We start from the raw sequence: 20020 nt of genomic DNA on the forward strand, positions 1-20020 counted from the left end.
TAACATCTGTCTGTGTTCCTTGCCCTGCAGGCCATCCAAAACCCAGGCGACCTTGCTCTTCAGGAGAAGGCCTGGAACGCAGTATGTCCTCTGGTTGCCAAGCTGAAGAGGTTCTACGAGTTCTCCCTCCGACTGGGTGAGCACAATAGCTATGTTTAGTCCAGAAAATGATCTCAGAGAGTGAGACAGCACACTGTCTGGTGGCCATGTCAGTTATAGCTGCAGCTTTGAGCTAAATCTAAATGGAAAGTATCTGTGGTTAGCTGAAACACAGCAAAGCGTTCAGTGTAGCTATAAAAAGTGTGCTTTTGTTTTTTTCAACTCCACTTCAACTGCACAGAAAAAGTGCAGCAGATGAGGAGATGACGGGTACACACAGGAGGGAGATCTTGTGGTTTTTAGCAAGACAAACCACAACGGGTTTTTCTTGTTTTATGACAAAGATGTAACATCTTTTCTGTGTTTGTTACATTTTGTGTGGAATGCCTGTTATTATGCTATTGTGCTTTCTCAACAGCGATTCAACAGGCTTGGGATGAGAAATGTATTGTCTTTACAGCCAGTACTGTCAGAGCTTTGTGATGTGACAAATGCTGTCTAATCGCAGCACAGTGGGCATTGTACACCTTTACTTAAAAATGGAGAAAGATTTCTTTGAAACCGCTGAAGATGAGAAGTGATGTGGAGAAGCTCAGCCGTTTTGCATGCCATTTCGGTCTGACAGCATTCCTAAACACACCTACACTCTCATCTGCTGCAATGTCCTCTCAACCATCTCTGCAGCATCCTGACCCAGCAGCTAGGCAGCCGTTGCTACGGAAACAGTGGTACATGCTTGTCCAGAACTGAGAGAGACAGAGAGAGTGAAACGGAGTTCAGCTGCCGCCTCTGCTCTGCCTTCGAATAATACCTCCATCTCAGGGACATTGTGTTCTCAGCTTACCATACTGTAAGAGTGAAGGCTGACTAATAATTGATGATAATGTCTCTGTGCTAATGTATCCATCAGAAACATCAAAAACATCAAAGTGTCCACAGAGTTGGGGAGAAAGAGATCCAATCCTAATTATGCAGAGAGTATAAGCTAAAATATTCTTCCACTTTCTTGCACTACCTTTGTATTTATTTATTAATGAAATTAGTTGGTAACGAATCAAGATGTGCAATAAACAAACAGCTGCTTTTTCCTTTCATCTAGCTGGTCACTTTTAACCATCAGGATGGAGATGGATTTGAGATGTGCTTTGTGCCAACAGCAGCAGGGTGGTTGGAGTTTCTACCCAGGCCCTTTAGATTAAACACTTCACTGCTGTATTTATAGAAGGCCCTTATACATTTTTAATGCAGAGGAAGGGATGGAGCCTCAGGAGGCTTTGCTTCTGAGGCATCGCTACAGCATGTAGCCTCTGAGGTCAGCCTCCGATGTCTGATTTGTTACAGGTTGCAAAGCAACAAAAAGGCTTAGTTCAATACCATGTGTGACACAAGGGGATTTGTATGGTAAGTGATACAGTAGCCACGGGGATGCTGAGGCTGTAGGATCAGCCACCATGTGATCTCTGAGGACCGCAATGTATGTTTCTATAGTTTGTGTTGTAGAGTCAAAGTTACTGCGGTCACATTTAGAGTTTCCCAGCTGGCTGATCTGACCTGTCTGCTCAGACGGGATCTAAAGGTCTACTTTTCTGCTTGATGTCAGATCCCATAAGCAAAAAGGGCAACAGGTGTCCTGTTATCCAGCAAAAAGAAGACAAAACCTGTGTAATTAAAATCCTGTTGTTTCTGCATTTTGTTTCTAAGCTGCTGGCACAAAAGAGTTTTCGGGAAATGAAAGCTTGTGAGGAATAAACAGTCAGATGCCAGCTAGAATAGATGGATTTTTAAGGTGTGTTCATTGTTTCAGAGAATGCCCTGCGCAGCCTGCTGGAGGCGCTGACGAGCCCACCCTACGCTCCCATGCAGCACCTGGAGCGAGAGCAGGCCCTGGCCAAACAGTTTGCTGAGATCCTTCATTTTACTCTCAGCTTTGATGAGCTAAAGGTGAAAGGAATAATTTTTGCTCTGATTAACGCCCTCAAACAGAAGCTTTGTACAGAAAATCATAATTATTGTATAATCTTATAAAACCCGATCCCATTTTCTCTCACCATGCAGATGACAAATCCAGCCATTCAGAATGACTTCAGCTACTACAGGAGGACTATAAGCAGGAACAGGTTGAACAACCAGCAGGTGAGGTTGTTGAGGTTTACATGATGAGATGATCTAAAGCAGCATGGCATTACTTTGTCTCTTTGATCATTAATGACTGAAATTGGGGTGCTGGTTTCCCCCTACCAGCACAAAGAGATGCATGATTAATATTTCATTTGGCTTTCAACTTATACAAATTAGAGCTGTTATTTTACCAGCTTCATGATACGATCATTGGACTTGTGCAGTTAATGGTTAATCTTGTTTTGTTTTGTTTGTTTGTTTGTTTTTTGTTGTTGTTTTAAATGCAACATCTGTTTTGTCTTCGCACACAGCTGGAAGCAGAGAATGAGGTTAACAATGAGATGGCCAATCGGATGTCCCTGTTCTACGCTGAAGCGACGCCAATGCTGAAAACTCTGAGTAACGCCACCACTAAGTTTGTTTCAGAGGTACGGTTAGGATCGGTTACTAAGCAAGTCAGAGTGACAAGTTTGATTATGAAGACAGAAAAAAAAGAAACATTTTTCTTTCTGACAACCCCAATGCCAAAAATGTTAAGGAACATATTTATGCCCATCTTTACATCTAAGAGGAAATGTAAAATGCTCCTTTTATACCCAGTAATGTTACTGGCTTGCTGCCAGTTAACCTAATCAGATGTCAAATGCTCTTCTAGTTGTTTTTGATTAGTAAAAATTGCTTTCCCAGCCTTTTGCTGCCCCTGTTCCAACTTTTGTGTTGCCGCCGTTGAATTCAAAATGGGCTATTATTTTCCAAGAACTTATGAAATGCCCCAATTTCATCATCTGATATGTTGTTTTTGTTTTATTGGAAATAAAATATGGGTGTATTATATTTGCAAATTATTGCATTTTAAACTTCTTAAAAGAAACTACATTAACATTAGTTTAATGTAGGTATAAAAATGGCAAAAGAAAGATGGTTCTTGTTACCATTACAGAGTTAAACTATATAATATGAATTTAGTAGCAGGCTGATCACATCCCCTATTGTCATGTCTCAGTACAGGCTACCCATTAGTATTAAGGTTGATTTTAAGATTTAACTTAACACATCTAAAGCAGTTCTTAGCCTGGATCCCTGAATCAGAATGATGCAACTCTACCAACCAGTACATAACCTGAATCTGCCAGCTCTTCCCACCTCAAGCTTAAAAACTAAAGGGGGTTTTGTTGTTTGAGCTCCTCAGCTATAACATGACCTGCTCAGTCAGTATCTTTTTTTTTAAATAATGATATTGCAAAGCCATTGTGTACTGAAAATTAATCATTCCCAAACTCATGCCAATGCATGTATTCCTGCTGTGATTTATAATTTGTCCTGTTTTGTCTGTTTCATCCTTTCCTTGTGCCTTTTTATTTTTAATCCTTGTCAATAACAGCCAAGCATAATTCTTAGCTTTCTTTTCATGGTTTGCTTGTTTATTAAAGCCTTACTGTGTCATGCTGCATTACATTTAACTCCAGGTAAAACAATTCTCCTTTTATTTGCTGTCAAAACACAGTTTTGCTGCAGAAGCAGCAGTATTTGCTAACCTTCCACCTCAGTGCACCCTGTTGGTTCGCACATCTGAGAAATCCTGTCAAGATTCATGAAAAATGTAGAGGACATGTTCATAACTGCCACTGAGTGTTTTTATCTGCAGCTGTATTTTGTCTCCACCTTGTGGTGGAACATTTTGTCCCTTCAAACTGCACAAGATGTTCCCACATCCAAACATCAAAATGGAAGCAACAGTCTCTTTTGTCTTTCTTTAGAATAAGACCCTGCCCATAGAGGACACCACAGACTGCCTGAGCACCATGGCCTGCGTGTGCCGCGTCATGTTGGAGACTCCGTAAGTGCTCATTCTCTCCCTGTCTTATACTCTGAATGTCAGATTACTAAATTCTAATAACAGACCCCATCCAAAGAAAATATGTAAATAATTATGGAGGTGTTTATTTTAAAATTTAAATCTTTATCTCTCTGTCATCTGATGGTTAACTCCATGTCATGTAACACACTTTTTTTGGCTCAGGGAGTACCGTTGCCGGTTTACCAACACAGACACCATGCTCTTCTGCATGAGGGTGATGGTGGGAGTCATCATCCTGTACGACCACGTTCATCCTGTCGGAGCTTTTGCTAAAACCTCCAAAATTGATGTGAGTGCTTGAAAGCTTACATTTAGAAGAAAAGGCATCACTAGTGATGGTTAATCTAACAGAGAAGAATGGGTTGCTGTGAGGCAGTGTGAACTTATTTGGTCCTCAGGATAAGAGAAAATAAGACAGTGAAAGCCTCTAACCAAATTTCAGGAGATTCTAGGGTTTTTCTTTTTAAACTACTGCTTCTCATAAACAGTGTCCCTCTGGCTTAATTTGCTCCAGGTTAGGGGAAACTGCACCATCTGTTGATAAATCACAGCTTCTAAAAACTCATTTAATCATCCATTTTCACTTAACAAATAGACATTTTTCTTCTTTTAAAGCTAAATGAAACAAGTTCAAGTTTTTTAACACCAATGGCATCGCATACATAAAATGAGACCGAATGGAAAATTTGTAAAAAAAATAAATAAATATATAAATAAAAAATAAATATATATATATATACAATTAAAAACTGAAGCAGAATAAATGAACGTTACTGTAACAAATAAAACATTTTTGTCAAAAGTCTCAAACTTCATCAAAAACCTGCAAACAAGCCAAAAGCTGCAGCTTAAAGAGCAGCAGAATAAAACTTTTTTTCACTTGATCCACTTTGGTTTAATTTACTCTGCAGCGGCTATAATGAACAGCTGTCTTACCAGTTGTGGCAAATATTTACCTAATTAGCATCTATATGTTACCCAATAAGAAATGTGTATCATAAATACTTTTATACTGCGATGGACTGGCAACCTGCCCAGGGTGCACCCTGCCTGTCGCCTGCTAAGTGCTGGGATAGGCTCCAGCTTTCCTGCAACCCTAAATTGGCTTAAGCAGTTTAGAAAACTAATGAATGAATATTTTTATACCTGGATAAACTGACTTTGATGTCAGATTTTACTTTGACAAGCAAAGAACAGTTTTTAGGAAATGTTCTTCATGCTTAAAGACACATTACGTAACTTTCCAACCATAAAGCTTTGCATTAAGGACTCTGGACTTCTGTTGATGCCACATTGACATCTATTATTCACATTTCTGAAAGTATTCTAACATTTCATCCTACCCATCGAGACATGCACACAACACAAAAACATCATAGCTGGTGTTGGTTTTTGACTGGAACAATCTAAACTCCTAATAAAAAGCCAAACAAGTCTGTGAGATGTCTGCAGTGTTGACATTTTTTGGACATGATCTGAACGCAGGCAAGAAAGTGAACATCTGTTTCACTGACTTCCTGCAGAGGTTGTTTGACCAGCTGATGAGCCAGTGAATACAGCAACAAACACCAGTACTTAACTGCTGCTTTATACTTTACCTCTAAACTTTACTTTATCTATGACGTCTAGACTTGTGTGTGCTTTCCAATGCTTGATGTTTTTGTTATGTTCAGATATACAGAGTTTATACCAGCAGGACAGCAGTCATGAAGGAGCCTTGTCCTTTCATCCTTTCTGCATTACATTCTGCAGATTTTCCATCCAGGCCTATCTGGACTGGAGTATTTTTTGTTGTGAAAGCATCTCCAGCTGTGAAGAAAATGTGTGAACAGCAACTTTTCTGAGAGCCTCCCCCCAAATCCTTTGGTATTCGTGTGACAAAATAGTTGAAGAGAAAAAAAACTACCATGGAAATATTAACATAGTGAAAGAAAAAAACACCCATGAAAAGATGGAAAATGGCTCCAATAAGACTCAAGTGGGACACAAACAGACACTGATTTTACTAACAAATAAAATGGGGACTAAAAGATTTAAACTAACCACAGAGGCGACGTGACCACACAGATGACAGAATAAAGCCATGAAAACTGTCTCTAAATACATCTGTGATGATCCCTGTCCAATGTGACAGTTTGTTGGGAACCAAGCCAAAGTAAATACCAAACAGAACTCATGAGTAGCAGACCTGAAAATAGAGGTTCAGTACATAAAACTATACACAAAAAAAGATCACTCAAAAAATAAGCAACTAACTCTGCTGCAGAAAACTGGTTTGACCAAACCAAATAACCTACAAAGGGGAAAATAAAATGGATGTAAATAAGTAAACATGATACAATAAACCTAAACATCCTCCCAAGTTGCATGTGGTTGGGCTTGATGAGCTTGATCCAGGATTTAACAGCCTGCAGCTCCACCAGGAAGGAAGAACACGCCACCAGAACTTATGCAGTTATTGTCCTCTTCATACCAACATTATAAAAAAAATTACAAATGAACTTATAGTGAATGTGCCTGTAATTTAAATGTATTCTACTGTGAGTTAATGAGGTGGCGTCATACACCTGTAGGTGAGGTCTCCTGACATAAATGTGTGTTTTTGAGCGTGTTTGGCTGCAGCAGTATCAGCAGCTGGAGATGAGGCTGATCTGAGGCTGCTGGCCTTTGTGTTTTTTTATGCTCTAATGCCTTGTTTCGTCTCTGTGGCTGGCAGATGAAGGGCTGCATCAAAGTACTGAAAGAGCAACCGTCCAACAGTGTGGAGGGACTTCTGAACGCACTGAGGTGTGTGTGGATGTAGAAATCTTAATATATAGATGTTACAGAAAAGAATGTATTCTCATCTTTTTTCTTTTTATCTTCCACCATCTTCAGGTATACGACACGGCATCTAAACGATGACAGCACCTCCAAACAAATCAGAGCCCTCCTGCAATGAAAGGAAGAGAGGAGAGGCAGAAAAGGAGGAGCCGAGGAAAGAAACACCACTGGCTGGAAAACCTGTTTGTTTACAACGAACAAAGAAATTCATCTCTGGGTTAAAAGCGACCTGGTGATAATAAGAAGAGGAATTTAATTATATATATTGTCAGCTGTCCATCATTCTGTCTCTCATTTTGTAAAGTAAGAAAACAGAAGAAAAAAAGCCAGAATATATAGATATATATTAAAAGAAGCAAAACACAAGCAGCAGATTAAGAGTAGGTAGGATAAAAGAGGATGCTATATTGGAAAATTTAAGGTCAGAACCAAAATGTACAAAAAAAAAAAAAAAAGGGTTTGTGTTTCAGCAGTAGTCTGACAAGTATTTTTGCACACACTTTGAGAACAATGCCATGTTATTTCCCCTGAAATCTGACTCCAGACTGGTTCCCTGAGCCCTTCCTGATCCCCGCCTCACACAAACACTCACACACTTCCAGCCTCTCCTGTCTCCCTCAGCTGCACCGATCTCCACATACAGGTGGATCATTGGGCAATGTGATGGATGCACTCCGGAGATTTGCTCCCACCTTCTTTTCTACATCAGTGCAGCTGAGGGACAGGATGAACGAACAGAAGCAGTGTTTTTAGAAATCCTCTGATATCTTCCTCGCCATCCATCTCCCCACTCATCCAAGCATCTGCAGGATTTCTGGTTTTTCTTTGTTACAATAAAAAAATGTCCACCCATGTAGTGTACCTGGACACCCATTTCCACCCCAGAACAAAATCTTTGTGAATTGTCTGGCTTTACTTGAACAACACCTTTCACTCTTTGCATCTTTCTCTCCATGGTGCTAAAGCGGTTTAGATGACAGTGCTTGCTTCTTAGATATCATCTGGCTCTTTTCAGTTTCAATCTCACGTTCTGAGAGCAGCAGATCTGCTCTAAAGAGCAAAGATCTGAGAGACACATTACTTTCTCACCCAGTGCCAAAGCTGATTAGTTTACACTATCCTCATTCATCCGTCAAAAGAATAGGCTACAGTGGAGTCACTGCTCATCCATTTTAATTACTTGTGCGGGTTAGAAAGGATATGAAATGACAGAAGAGTCAGGGAGTGGTCAGGCTTCGGCACAGACTTTTAAAAGGAGAGCTCCTTTGTAAATAAGTGAGACTTTGCGTCCTCAAAGGAAAAAAACACAACCAACATCAACAGTATGAGGCCGATGAGTCTTTCAATAAGTGAGAAATTAAAATCGAAGATGAAAAAAATTCTGAAGGAGATTATAAAGAAGTGCTGTACTTTGGATGTCTATAGACCTTAGTCTAATTTAATTTGACCTTATAATATATTTTCTATACAGGGGTATGTGCACAAGCATATTCTGTATAAATACATAGATGGCATGTTGTAAAAGTTCTGACAGAAATGTGTAAATAAGGTGTTTTTATTCATTTTTAATTGTTCAGTGATGCTGAAGTTGGATGTGTGTTGTCTCTCAGAATTACCATGCGTTTGGCTTGGACCATCGGACTTGCCGTAGTCATAGGTTTCCAAAAATTCAGCTTCATTATTGCAAATGAAGGGGGAAAGGGAGGGACACTGAGAGGGTGGGGAGGGGCAGGGGCTGTCCATTTGCTTGTTATTTTGTATATTTTGTGCAACAATAAACTTGTCATTTATTACATTCAACAGCTGACATTCTGTGTGTTTATGAGTCGCTCCAAAAACAAACAAGAAAGAAAGAAAGAAAGACTCCTATAAAATAAGCTGAGAGTGGCCGTTGTTGGCTATTATTGTTTTTTAATCGTTAGCTTTAGATAACGAGTTTAATTTCTAGTTATCTTGAGAAAATGAGAAAAAAAATATTCAAGCTCAGCTGCTCCCTGCTTCCGTAAAAATGCTTTGGTTGCCATGTGTCAATTTTATATCTGTGAATTTGTTAAAATTTCCTTTACTTATATATTTGAGTGCAAATATAAGAAAAATTGCAATATTTGTTTTTATGTATAAGTAATCAACCACTGCAGTTCAGTCCTGCCATGACTACTACTCCTGGCATTATAAGTGATTTTCATTTAAGTCACAATGATGGGCAAACACAATCAAATTAATAACATACACACAAAAACAAAATTGAACTTTTCTTGTCTTTATGAACGCAGAGTCATTTCTTGATGTTTTCAGCGGTCGCTTGTAGATTCAGAAGACGTTGTGGAAGAATTCAGAAACAGTCGTCCCAACAAAGGTGTTTCAGTCCACTGATGATTCTGGGATGTCTTCCTTAAGGAGGCCTCTTCAAATCAACCCAATTCATTTCAACTTAACTTTGGACTCCCCCAAACAAATTTAAAGACTGCTGCCCTTCTGGATGTTCTCTTTTTAAAATGTTGTTTGGGAAACCTTCAACACTGAAAGCAACCCTAAAATCATGATGCTTCCTCCACCGTGCTTCGCAGCTTGTACTTTAGGCAACTTCGTCTTCAGTGTTGGAAAATTTTACTTGAAAACATGAAAAAAAAAGGGAAACAACGATTTGATCAACTAGAGATTTTTCTGTTTAAATTATTTTATTTTATTTAAGCAATTAATGCTTGAACAGTCTAATAAAGTTGATCAGTATTTAGTTATTGTAAGTTTTTCTCATTGTGGAAAGTTCAGTTCTTCTGAGTTGCATGACAGCCTTCTTCAGCTTCATTAGTCTCTGTAATGCCTCTATGATCCTGTTAATGTTGCTGTAATTGAGGCCATTAATCTAAAAAGAAAAACATTTAAAGGTTGCATTCACATTTTACGAGAAATCAGTGGAAAATGTGTGAAATCCCAAAGAGTTTAGAAACTTTCATTGAACATGTTATCATTTTTTTTTTTGTGTGGCATCTCCAACCGTTGCATGAAATACATCTTACCACAAGGAGGCAGCAAGAGATCATCCTAAGAAAAGACAACAATCTGAACCTACTATAATACATGTATATATAACCTAGTAACCTGCTTAACCTGGATCACAACAGAAGAAATTAACTTCAGTCCAGTCACTTATAATAAAAAAAAGTCTCAGTTGCACATAAACTTTAATGATTAATCATTAATGCTCTTGTACAGGCTTGATGGTTAATCATCAGTTTGGGGGTTTCACCTCCAGTCTGAGCTCAGATCTCAAGTCTGTTCAGCTGTGAGGTCCATCTGATGGTGCCGTACAGTGCGATCACTGAGAACTGTAAAGTAGGGCAGGGGGACACAGGAGAGCTAGTCAGAAGTTATATATGGAAAAGAGAGCAGCAGGATCACTCTGTACCATCTCATTAGACAAAATGCACCCTTAGCTGTAAGTGTAAAACATCAGACATAAAACAAACTGAACTCATATCTTTGTCTGTGTGTTAGTCTGACAGGTCTCTATGGGCCTGGCTTTGTGCCCTAACTGCCATGCAATAAATAAGGAACCCGTGTCTCAATTTACTTCCCTAATGGCAACCATTCAAATTCACAGCAGCCTTAATCTTGACAGTTATTTAGTGCCTTTCAAAAGACAATGTGAAAAACAATTTACCAGTTAGATCTGATATAAAGGGATGCTTTGCGGGTTCATGGAGTAACTGCACCATTTCAAGCCAACCCAACATTTTAATTGTCTAAGTCTAACAAAGAGCCTATTCTTGATTAACTTTAGAAAGAAAAGAAGTGTTTAAATATGCAAATTAAAAACTGTGGCTTATTTAAGCAAACAATCCAAACATGTTTTATGTATCTGAAGTGGTGATCATATAATATCTAACCAGAGAGCATCATGACTACCGAAATTCTCTGTTGATTTTTGGTTTTTTCCCCCTAACAGACAAAAGTTATCTCTCTGAAGTTCCTCTGAAATGTTTTGCAAAGTTCCCTCTTGCTTTGTTGCCTCCCCTTCCCGCCACAGCAGAAGGACTCGGCCCAAACGGATCAAGCATTAACCGTTAACTGCCCCGAGGAGGGAACACCTTATCAGCCAAACGGAGCATGATACACGATCAGTGGTTTCCCTCTGCTGGCTTCCCCCTGCCGCCTTTTTAAGAACTCTGACACAGAACGCACACACAAACTTTCTTTGTTCCATTCTCATCTCACACACAACTAATCAGTACCACTCCTGACATGGTTCATATCAGCCACAGGCGTTACCTAATGTAAATCAGCCAGACTGTTGTCAAGGCAGGTCACCAACTGCTGTGCAGTGCAAATATGCTGAGCAAAAAATGTGTATATGTGGATTTTAACAAGCCCTTATGTGAGTGTTTGTCTGGTAGGGTTCAAGACTCTGCGCTAATTCAGCAATCACATGAATACTTTCTTTCCTTTGGATGCTTGCAGAGAAAATCAAAACTACAGCAATATTTTTCAAGGTTTACTGTAAGATGAGTGCATTTCAGCTCGTGGCCACCATCTGGGGTTTATACATAATGAATGTGTTTGGAGTTTTGATCGCTTCACATTTTTCTTTTCTCCATTTATCTTTAAGTAGGTGAACAGAAATTCCTGCAGGGCATAAGTACAGCACAGCAAGATGCCCACAAACACTGATGAAATGATCTGGTCCTCTGCCTTTGGTTGCATAAGTCTTTGAATTGTTGTTTATAGATTTTTGCAATGTTTTCTTGAGCAGATTGGTGCTTTTATGTCTAATAAAAACACCAATTTGCTCAAGAAAACACTGCTTTTTATGAGTCTTTAAAATGATCCCCTTGTTTCCTCTGCTAATGTGTCTTTTTAAGAAAGTGGTGCACGTGGATAAATCCCTAAAATGCTGAATGCTGATGAATATACAAGCAGTACATACTCAGTCACTTTTTTAGGTTCATCTTGCTTGAACCAGATTAGACCCCCTTTTTGTCTTCAGAACTGTATACATTCAATAAGGTGTTGGAAACATTCCTCAGAGGTTTTGCTCCATATTGACATGACAGCATCACAAAGTTGCTGCAGATTTGTTGGTGCATCCATGATGAGAATCTCCCGTTCCACCAAGTCCCAAAGCTGCTCTGTTGGATTGAGATCTGGTGACAGTGGAGGTCAGTGAACTCATTGACATATTCAAGAAAGCAGGTGGAGATGATTTGAGCTTTGTGACATGGTGCATTATCCTGGTGGAAGTAGCCATCAGAAGATGCTACACTGTGGTCATAAAGGGATGGACATGGTCAAAAACAATACTCAGGCAGGCTGTGGTGGTTAAACCATGCTCACTGGGTACTAAAGGGCTTAATGTGCATCAAGAAAATATCCTCATTCTTATCCAACATTCTTATGCCACAGTCAGGCTGAAATGATTATACAACGCAGGATGGGTCCATCCTTTTTTTTTTATGTTGTTTACTCCTAATTCTAACCCTACCATCTGAATGTTACAGCGGATTTTCTCTGCAAGCATCCAAAGGAAAGAAAGTATTCATGTGTTTGCTAAATTAGCGCTGAATCTTGAACCCTACCAGACAAACACACACATAAGGGCTCACGAAGCAGTATTCTTCTGAACTTCTTGTCCAGTTTTAATGAGTCTATGTGAATTGCAGCTACAGTTTACTGTTCTTAGCCGACAAACTGTCACCTGATGTCCATCTGCTTCAATGTTCGATGTGCTGCATGTTCAGGAATATAGATTTAGATCGATATGTCACAGACATATCTTGTTTGTGAACAGTGGTTATTTAGTTACTGTTGCCTTTTTTATAATCTCCCACCAGTCTGTCTATTCTCCCCTGACATTAACGAGGCATTTTGGTTGAGAAAACTGCTGCTTACTGGATATTTTCTATTTTTCAGACCATTCTCTGCAAACTGAGATAAGTGTGAAAATCCCAGTAGATCAGCAGCTTCTGAAATACTCAGCTCATCTGGCACCAACAACAATGCCACATTCAAAGACACTTAAATCCCCTTTCTTCCTCATTCTGATGCTAAGATTGAACTTCAAGTCATCTTGACCATATATGACTTAATGCACAGAGTTGCTGCTGTGTGATTGGCTGATTAACCATTTGCAGTAACAAGCAAAAGAGCAGGTGTACCTAATAAAGTGGCTGTGAAGTGTATATAGATTGCAAGTAATTTAACTTGTTTTTAGTTATCATTAGAACATTTTTCCTGGTAATATAGCACTATGTCACTTTATGTTTTTTTATTTTGTAAGTGTCATTGTGGCAAAATGTGGACGTGCAGTACGAATCATCACAAAGCCAGTTTCATGTACGTGTGGTTATGGCCTCATACAGGTGAGAATGTTGGCATGTTGATTGGGCTCATCATCTGTGTTCCTGTTCAACTGCATGACAACGATGTTTCCAAGGAATCAAGCAGACAAACTGACAGCTGCACACAATGACAGTACAATAAAAGTATTTTAAATATCTGAGTGTACAAGTTGTGTGAGACCAGGTTTAGCAATGCATCCTGCAAGGCATGTTGAAACTTCATATAATGAGGCCCTTGAAATGGGGCAAAGAGGGTGTGAGCATGCACGTGTGTCCAACACTTGCTGCTGGTCTACATGTCTTCTAATGTTACACTGGGTTGCATAATATGTTTAAAACATGAGTGAGCCATGTGTTTTTGCACACGCATGTCGACTCACGTGTTTTAAATACCAGAAGAACTCAGCTGGAGCTCCAACGATCAGAGCAGGATCAAGTGTTTTTGGAAAATGTGAGAAATACAGCGGCTATGGTTTAAGTTCAGCCCAGTTTAAACCACTTTCACAACTAAAAATGACATTTAAGTTATAAATTACTTTAGCTTCAGAGCTGCTGTGTGTCAATGGGTTCACCCACAAATGCCCATGATCTCCCTGTTCTCCCTTTATCAGCTGATATTCAGCGAATCTGCAGGTCAAGTTTATTTATACAGCACATTTAAGAACAAGCATTGACCAAAGTGCTTCACAAAATTTGAAAAATAAAAACAAAATAATCAGTTAAAAATATAAAATGTAAAAATAAAAACATAAAACCCAGAGCCATAGAATTGGAATAAATTAAAATTAAAAACAAAACAAGATCAGTGTCATACTCTGTTAAGTTGAATGCTGAGGAGGAGAGTCTTGAACTGGGAACTGCAACTGTGCCCCAACAACATTCTCCACCAACACAGGAGAATTCCTATAAAGAAGTCCGACTGAAACAAGGCAGCTGGAGAGAGAGAAAGAAAAAAAGATATTTTCCAATAGGACAAACCTTTTGAAGACTGAGTCAAAATATCTGAAGCAGAACGCAAAACATCAACCTAACCATGACCAACTAACGCAAACATGATTTGTGGGAATGCTGCAATTTAAACCGTGTTTGTCTTACAGAGACTTTTCATCAACAGAGATCTAGTTTTTGTAATTTCAGCATCTTTGTGGTCATTTTGAATCTTTCTTAGATCCACAGCTGCTTTGTGCCAGATTTTTGTTTATATTTGATCATTTGGTGTAACATTTCTGTTATTTTGATCATTCTTGTGTCATTTTTGGTTATTTTGTGTCTTTTTGTGTACATGTTATTTTTGATCACTTTGATCATTCTGTCATTTTTGTAACAAAACAATGTATTTACGTCATATTTTGTGTCTTTATATATGTTGCATATTCGCATATAAAACTAACAGGCCAGCTTGTGTCATCAGTTTGTTTCATGAACTTTTCTTTATTTATGCCAATCTCTTTGAGCCCTGTCCTTACTTTTTAGGCCTCCGCTTGTAAATTATATACCCATAATAAAATGAGTACATCTCAGCACCAACACTGTCAGAAAACATTTGGAGTCATACTAAAATTGTTGAGATGTATAATTATCAGTAAGTGTGTTACTTGGAAAGAATAAATGAAGGTGGCACATAGCAGAAATGAAAAAAAGTTTAAGGCTTGACAAAAAAAAAAATAATCACAATAACCATGAATATCCCTTTGGAATGATGCAGCTGCAGCTCTGTCCCTTGATTAAATCAATGCGTACATCATCTCAGCAAAGGCCAACTCTCATAAAGTGAAGCAGAATAAAATTAGAGAGGTTTTAAGACGGACAGTTCAGGTGAGGTCAGTTTTGGCCATCTGTTTTTAAAAGGTTTTAAAAGGTTAGTTAAAGCTGAACCTCTTAAATTTGGCAGCCTGTGTGCGCCTTACTGAGTTCCAGCCTGGCAGTGCAGGTGTTAAACGCTGCAGTAGGGGAGGTTCCCGGCTCCGCCCACTCTCAGCATATTTACATATCGGGCGGGAAGCTGTGGCCCTGTGTTGCTGCTGAGCTCAGTTAACACCCCACCCACAAAACACTGCACTGGCGGGAAAAAGCCGGCTCCAGCACCCAACACACAATAACAATGGAGAGACCCAGATGTAGACTCACAAACACACACACTTAGTCTCACATACTGTGCACTGCAGAGAAAATACATTTCTCTCTGAAAAAAAAGCATGTATACTTACACAAAACACACCCATTTCCTGCCTAAGAGCAAAAGTGAAAACAAGTAGACAGAGAAATGAGAGAAAAAAAGTAATTTACGTTCAATAAAAAGCCAAAACAGTGAGGAATGATGTGCTTATGTGGCAGTAAATATTCAAACAGATGTAACACAGAGGAAGAGATTTGTCTAAAACATATTACATATGATAAATGACAAGTGTTAGTCCTGGTAACTGCTGCCCTGGGAACGAGTTCACTGGGTTGCTGGAAAAACAGGAAGGCATGTCATGCTCTGGATTGGGGAGGGTAGAAGGGAAAAAGAGTACTGGGCAGCCCCCGCATTACATAACCAGGCAGGAAATTTGCGGCAGAAAGAGAGAGAGAAAGGCAGGCTATAGGGAGGCAGGCACACACTGCACCTATGACAGTCTCCTACAGGCTGTTCACATCTCATCACATCTCTTCCTTCTGCTGCTTCTCGCTCTTCGTCAGCGTGACGAAGTGATGAGTTGCATGAACCCGTTGAACTCTGTTCGTTCCTATAGATGCACTCACACACACACAAGTCCATGAATAAATGATGGTCTGCACTTGGCTCTGGAGGTATACCTCGCATTCAAATGTTTGAAAACACAAACACCTCTGGACTGCGCTGAATTAGGCTGCGACACTCATCTCTCATTGTGCACCTCTGGCTCTATTTATGTGTGTAATCCATACAACACACACACACACACACACACACACACACACACACACACACACACACACACACACACATCTATACGAGTTATTCTAGGCGGAACTTCAGACACAGGAGCAGTAGAGTGCATGAAGCTGTTCGGGTTTGTTTCTAATCAAATTGGATTAACAAGAGCATGAACGCACACACACACACACACACACACACACACACACACACACACGCACACTGAACACAAGACAACAATACAAAGCTTCTTTATCTGTTTGAGTCACACCTGACAGTGTCATGTTTCATACTTAGTTGTGCAACATCCAAGTTTTTGTCTCCTTCTGTAGACAGCAAAACACTGACCCTGACCAATAAACACACACACAGATCTTTTAAAGAAAAAACAGCCACATTCATGTGCAAATATGATAACTCTGTGTTCAAAATGAGCCTCACATAAACACACAACAGCTGGCAGACTGATTTTTGACCTTTTGCAGCTCTTAATTGTTTTCGTCTTGTGGAAACAAAAGAGAAACACACCGTGAACTAAGTCCTTCACAATACACACAATGAGATTACACAACCGTGTGGTGTCTAGTATTTTGCCGCTTGCAGATATTTCACAGTCTGAGCCGTCTCCAAACAGGCGGCACATGAACCAGAACTTTTTTGGAGCTGGTTGTCAACAGCGTCTTCAGCTACAGCTGCGTCTCTGTCTGATTAGCTGCAAGCACGTCTGTCTGCGTGTAGTTGCATGAGTATTTTTTTGTCTAGCCAGGGCCAGATGGCAGAGAATATTTAGTCAAATGGGATTAGAGATTAGGATTAAATGGACTTCAAATTACCTAGACGCACAGTCACTGGATGACACACTACTACAGCAGGGCTCTGAGGTTGAGAGGCTCTGTGGGTTTAGAGATGAGGATGGGAAGGCTTGGTTCACTTTGTTAACGTACAAACAAGGAAAATTCACAAGAAAAGCCTTTAAAAATTTTAAAGCCGTTCTTTTGAATTTTCTTTGTACGTTTATATATTATATAAATCTGCACTAGATTACAGAGATCATATATCTGTCCTAATAGATAAAGTTTAGTATTAATGGTATCCTTACATACAGACATATAACTTTACCAATGTTTTATTCTTATGCTAAAGGGTTTGCAAATTTAGGCAACCCTTTAAGTTGCATAAATGTATGAAGAATTGCTGTAAATTTAGTCTAGGAAGAGAAATCAGGGATAAGCTAATGTTGAGACAGAACATTTTCTTATTAGTTTAGGTGTCCTTCCTTCATGCAAATTCTCATTTAAAGCAATACTTGATACATTTCTGACCTTAAAACTGTACTACTGACTCATTTTGATGGCACACTGACATTTATTTACACTTCACAACTTTGCGTTCCAGCCTGTACATGTCCAGACTTTTACTGGCTGGAGAGAGCTCAGAGAAGAGACAGGATGCAAGAAAGCTGGTGAATTGTACAAGTACATGTCAATGCAATTTATTTCCAAGGGGATAGTTCTATATTTTATGGGATGAGCAGAAACTCTAGCACCTGACTGAACCCACTTAGCTTATCTTGACATAAATACTGATAAAAACCTGGCTCTGTCCAAAAGTAAAATCTCAGTACCATCTTCTTACCATGAGTAACATGAGGGACTTTATCTCAGCCAAGATAACAAATGTCATTTATGTATAGGCATGAAAACTGCATCATAATAAGACTTGCAGAAATTCCTTTGTTAGACTTGTGGAAGCAGAGCTTCAGTGTTCTTCAGCATTGTATATTTTTACTTACTGATCTCACCAAAATGCTTTCATATTCAACATAACAGTTCTAACATGTTAATGCTCACAATTTTTACCACCTTTATTGTCCTAGTTTATAGTACTGGCATGCTAACACTCGTTAGTTACTTGCAAACTCAAAGTCAAGCTCATTTGTTCTGGTTTGCAGATATTTTTATTGTTGAGGTTCAGGATTGGCACCACGAGTCACAAGAAGAGCACCCTGTACCCCACTGCTATATGTACTCAAATGGTAAGTGGTCTTGTACTGCTTTTCCAGTCAACTTGACCACTCAAAGCACTTTACACTACCTGTCACAATCACCCATTCACACCCTGATGTGGATAGGGGAAATCTGTAGTCGGCCTTCCGGTTGGAAGACGACTGCTCTTCCTTTGGAACTACAGCCGCACTCAAATAGCACTGTTGCTGAGCCCTCTGAGTGGCATGCTGGGAGTGCTGTCATCTTGGTGGATAGCGAGGTCTAGGACGGTTATTTTGCTGTGGGGAAATATGTGGACGGCCAGGTGGCAGAAGACTCCCTCAAGCCTCAAATAGAGTGATGGAAAATGGGCAGTGATGCTTTCAAACTTTGGTTCGACATATTTTATGTGCAAACTGGATCATGGTTGTGGCAGTTGTGTGACATCCCCTGTGGGTCACCTATCAATATCATGGGGTCGCACACCTTCAGTTATTGCAACAGCCCAAGTAGTCTGTAGGATAAAAAACAGCACTAAAAGTCAAAATTTTATGGTAAACAGGTCGGACTGCCAACATGTATCTGCTGCAGCATGTGCTGCATTACTAGGGCTACAGTTCCCCTGTGCTGGGCCTCATGTAAAGGACAGTGTGTGCTCTGAACATTCACAGCATCTGATCAGCTATCGTGGCAGGACCGGACTGAGGGAGAGACAGAACTGCTGAGCTGAAACAGTGAATTTACTGTGCAGCTACAACACAGAGGAGAGATTTCTGCCTGCTCCAATGGCAGCAGTCATCTCATCAAACACTGACGAATGCAGCAAAGTCCATTTTAAGAGCATGTGTGCATGTGGAAGGGGGGGTGGATGTTTCATTAAAGGACTGGTTTGATGTGTTAAAGTCTTTATGCCCGCTGCTGGCAGCTAAAGCACTCAGTCAGTGAATGTGTGTGTGTCCATATATGATCCGCTGCATCACGGTGCGCGAGTCACTAATTAGCCTTGTGACCGTGGAGGCTGTCCTACTTCTCCACTTCTGTGAATGTGTATGCAAAGTTCAAGGGCCTTCATGTCATTGAACAGTGCAAGTTGGCTTCTTTAAAAGCGGAGTGATTCAGCCGTGCCTGGAGGTGCCGAGGCAGGCTCGCCGAGGAGCTCAAGATAAGAACATACCACACGTAGAGCTCCAAAGGAAAATGTGAAGCATGCAAAAAGAGGCTCAGGCATCTGATAAAAGAACTAATTTCCCAAAAAGATCACTCTCGTGTCTAGTTTTGTAATAATGGCTAAAAAAGATTAAAGGGAAAAGAAAAACTGATCAAAAGTTTAGCAGAAGGAAAGAAAAACAAACCATCCAAGCACCAAAAGGGTTATAAAAATCAGACAGCAGTTGCACAGTGACCTTTGCTTTTGCTGGTACTCCCATACTGTATGGTAAGCTCCCAGTAAGCTTGAGGCCTGACCCAGTTTGGAAAGAGAAAATGTGGGACACACACACACACACACACAGAGACACACTTCCACCTATTATATAGCTTGGAAATATTTTTAGTCATGCGGATGAGGTCAAACACTCAGAGCCTGTGAACTGAACGTGGACTGAAAGAAGACGTCTGATGCTCCAAGGCTATGGCTAAAAAACTTAAAAGAAGAGTTGAAGGAGGGTTCGCTGACAACGCTGAACAATTGTGACAAAAGTAGTGGGAGAAAAGACTTAGAGGGAGAGCCGAAAGAGGCCCTTGGAGCAAAGCCAGATATTGTGTAAGTGGTTTAACAACAGGCAGACACACCTTGGTTTGAAAAGGGTATGACACGCGGCTGGATAAACAAAGAGCTGCAATCAGTGCTGTGAAAACACACTCGCGTACAGCCTGAGCTGGTGGTTAATACCACTGTCAGAGCACA

At 39.9% G+C, this 20020-nt stretch overlaps 1 protein-coding gene across 4 annotated transcripts in view; it reads left to right on the forward strand.

Moving 5' to 3' along the window:
• fam49al (family with sequence similarity 49 member A, like) overlaps nt 1–8698 on the forward strand; it is a 40173-nt gene extending 31475 nt beyond the window's left edge. For all 4 annotated transcript variants that reach the window (XM_042012154.1, XM_042012157.1, XM_042012156.1 and 1 more), the window contains 8 exons: nt 31–136; nt 1904–2040; nt 2155–2232; nt 2529–2645; nt 3975–4054; nt 4238–4364; nt 6792–6862; nt 6953–8698. In XM_042012154.1, the coding sequence (XP_041868088.1) occupies nt 31–136; nt 1904–2040; nt 2155–2232; nt 2529–2645; nt 3975–4054; nt 4238–4364; nt 6792–6862; nt 6953–7016 (780 nt within the window). In that variant the 3' untranslated portion in view covers nt 7017–8698. The remainder of the gene's footprint in view (nt 1–30; nt 137–1903; nt 2041–2154; nt 2233–2528; nt 2646–3974; nt 4055–4237; nt 4365–6791; nt 6863–6952) is intronic.
• The last annotated feature ends 11322 nt before the right edge of the window (nt 8699–20020 follow it).

This window comes from Melanotaenia boesemani, chromosome 17 (assembly GCF_017639745.1).
Source record: "Melanotaenia boesemani isolate fMelBoe1 chromosome 17, fMelBoe1.pri, whole genome shotgun sequence".
Classification (NCBI taxonomy): domain Eukaryota; kingdom Metazoa; phylum Chordata; class Actinopteri; order Atheriniformes; family Melanotaeniidae; genus Melanotaenia; species Melanotaenia boesemani.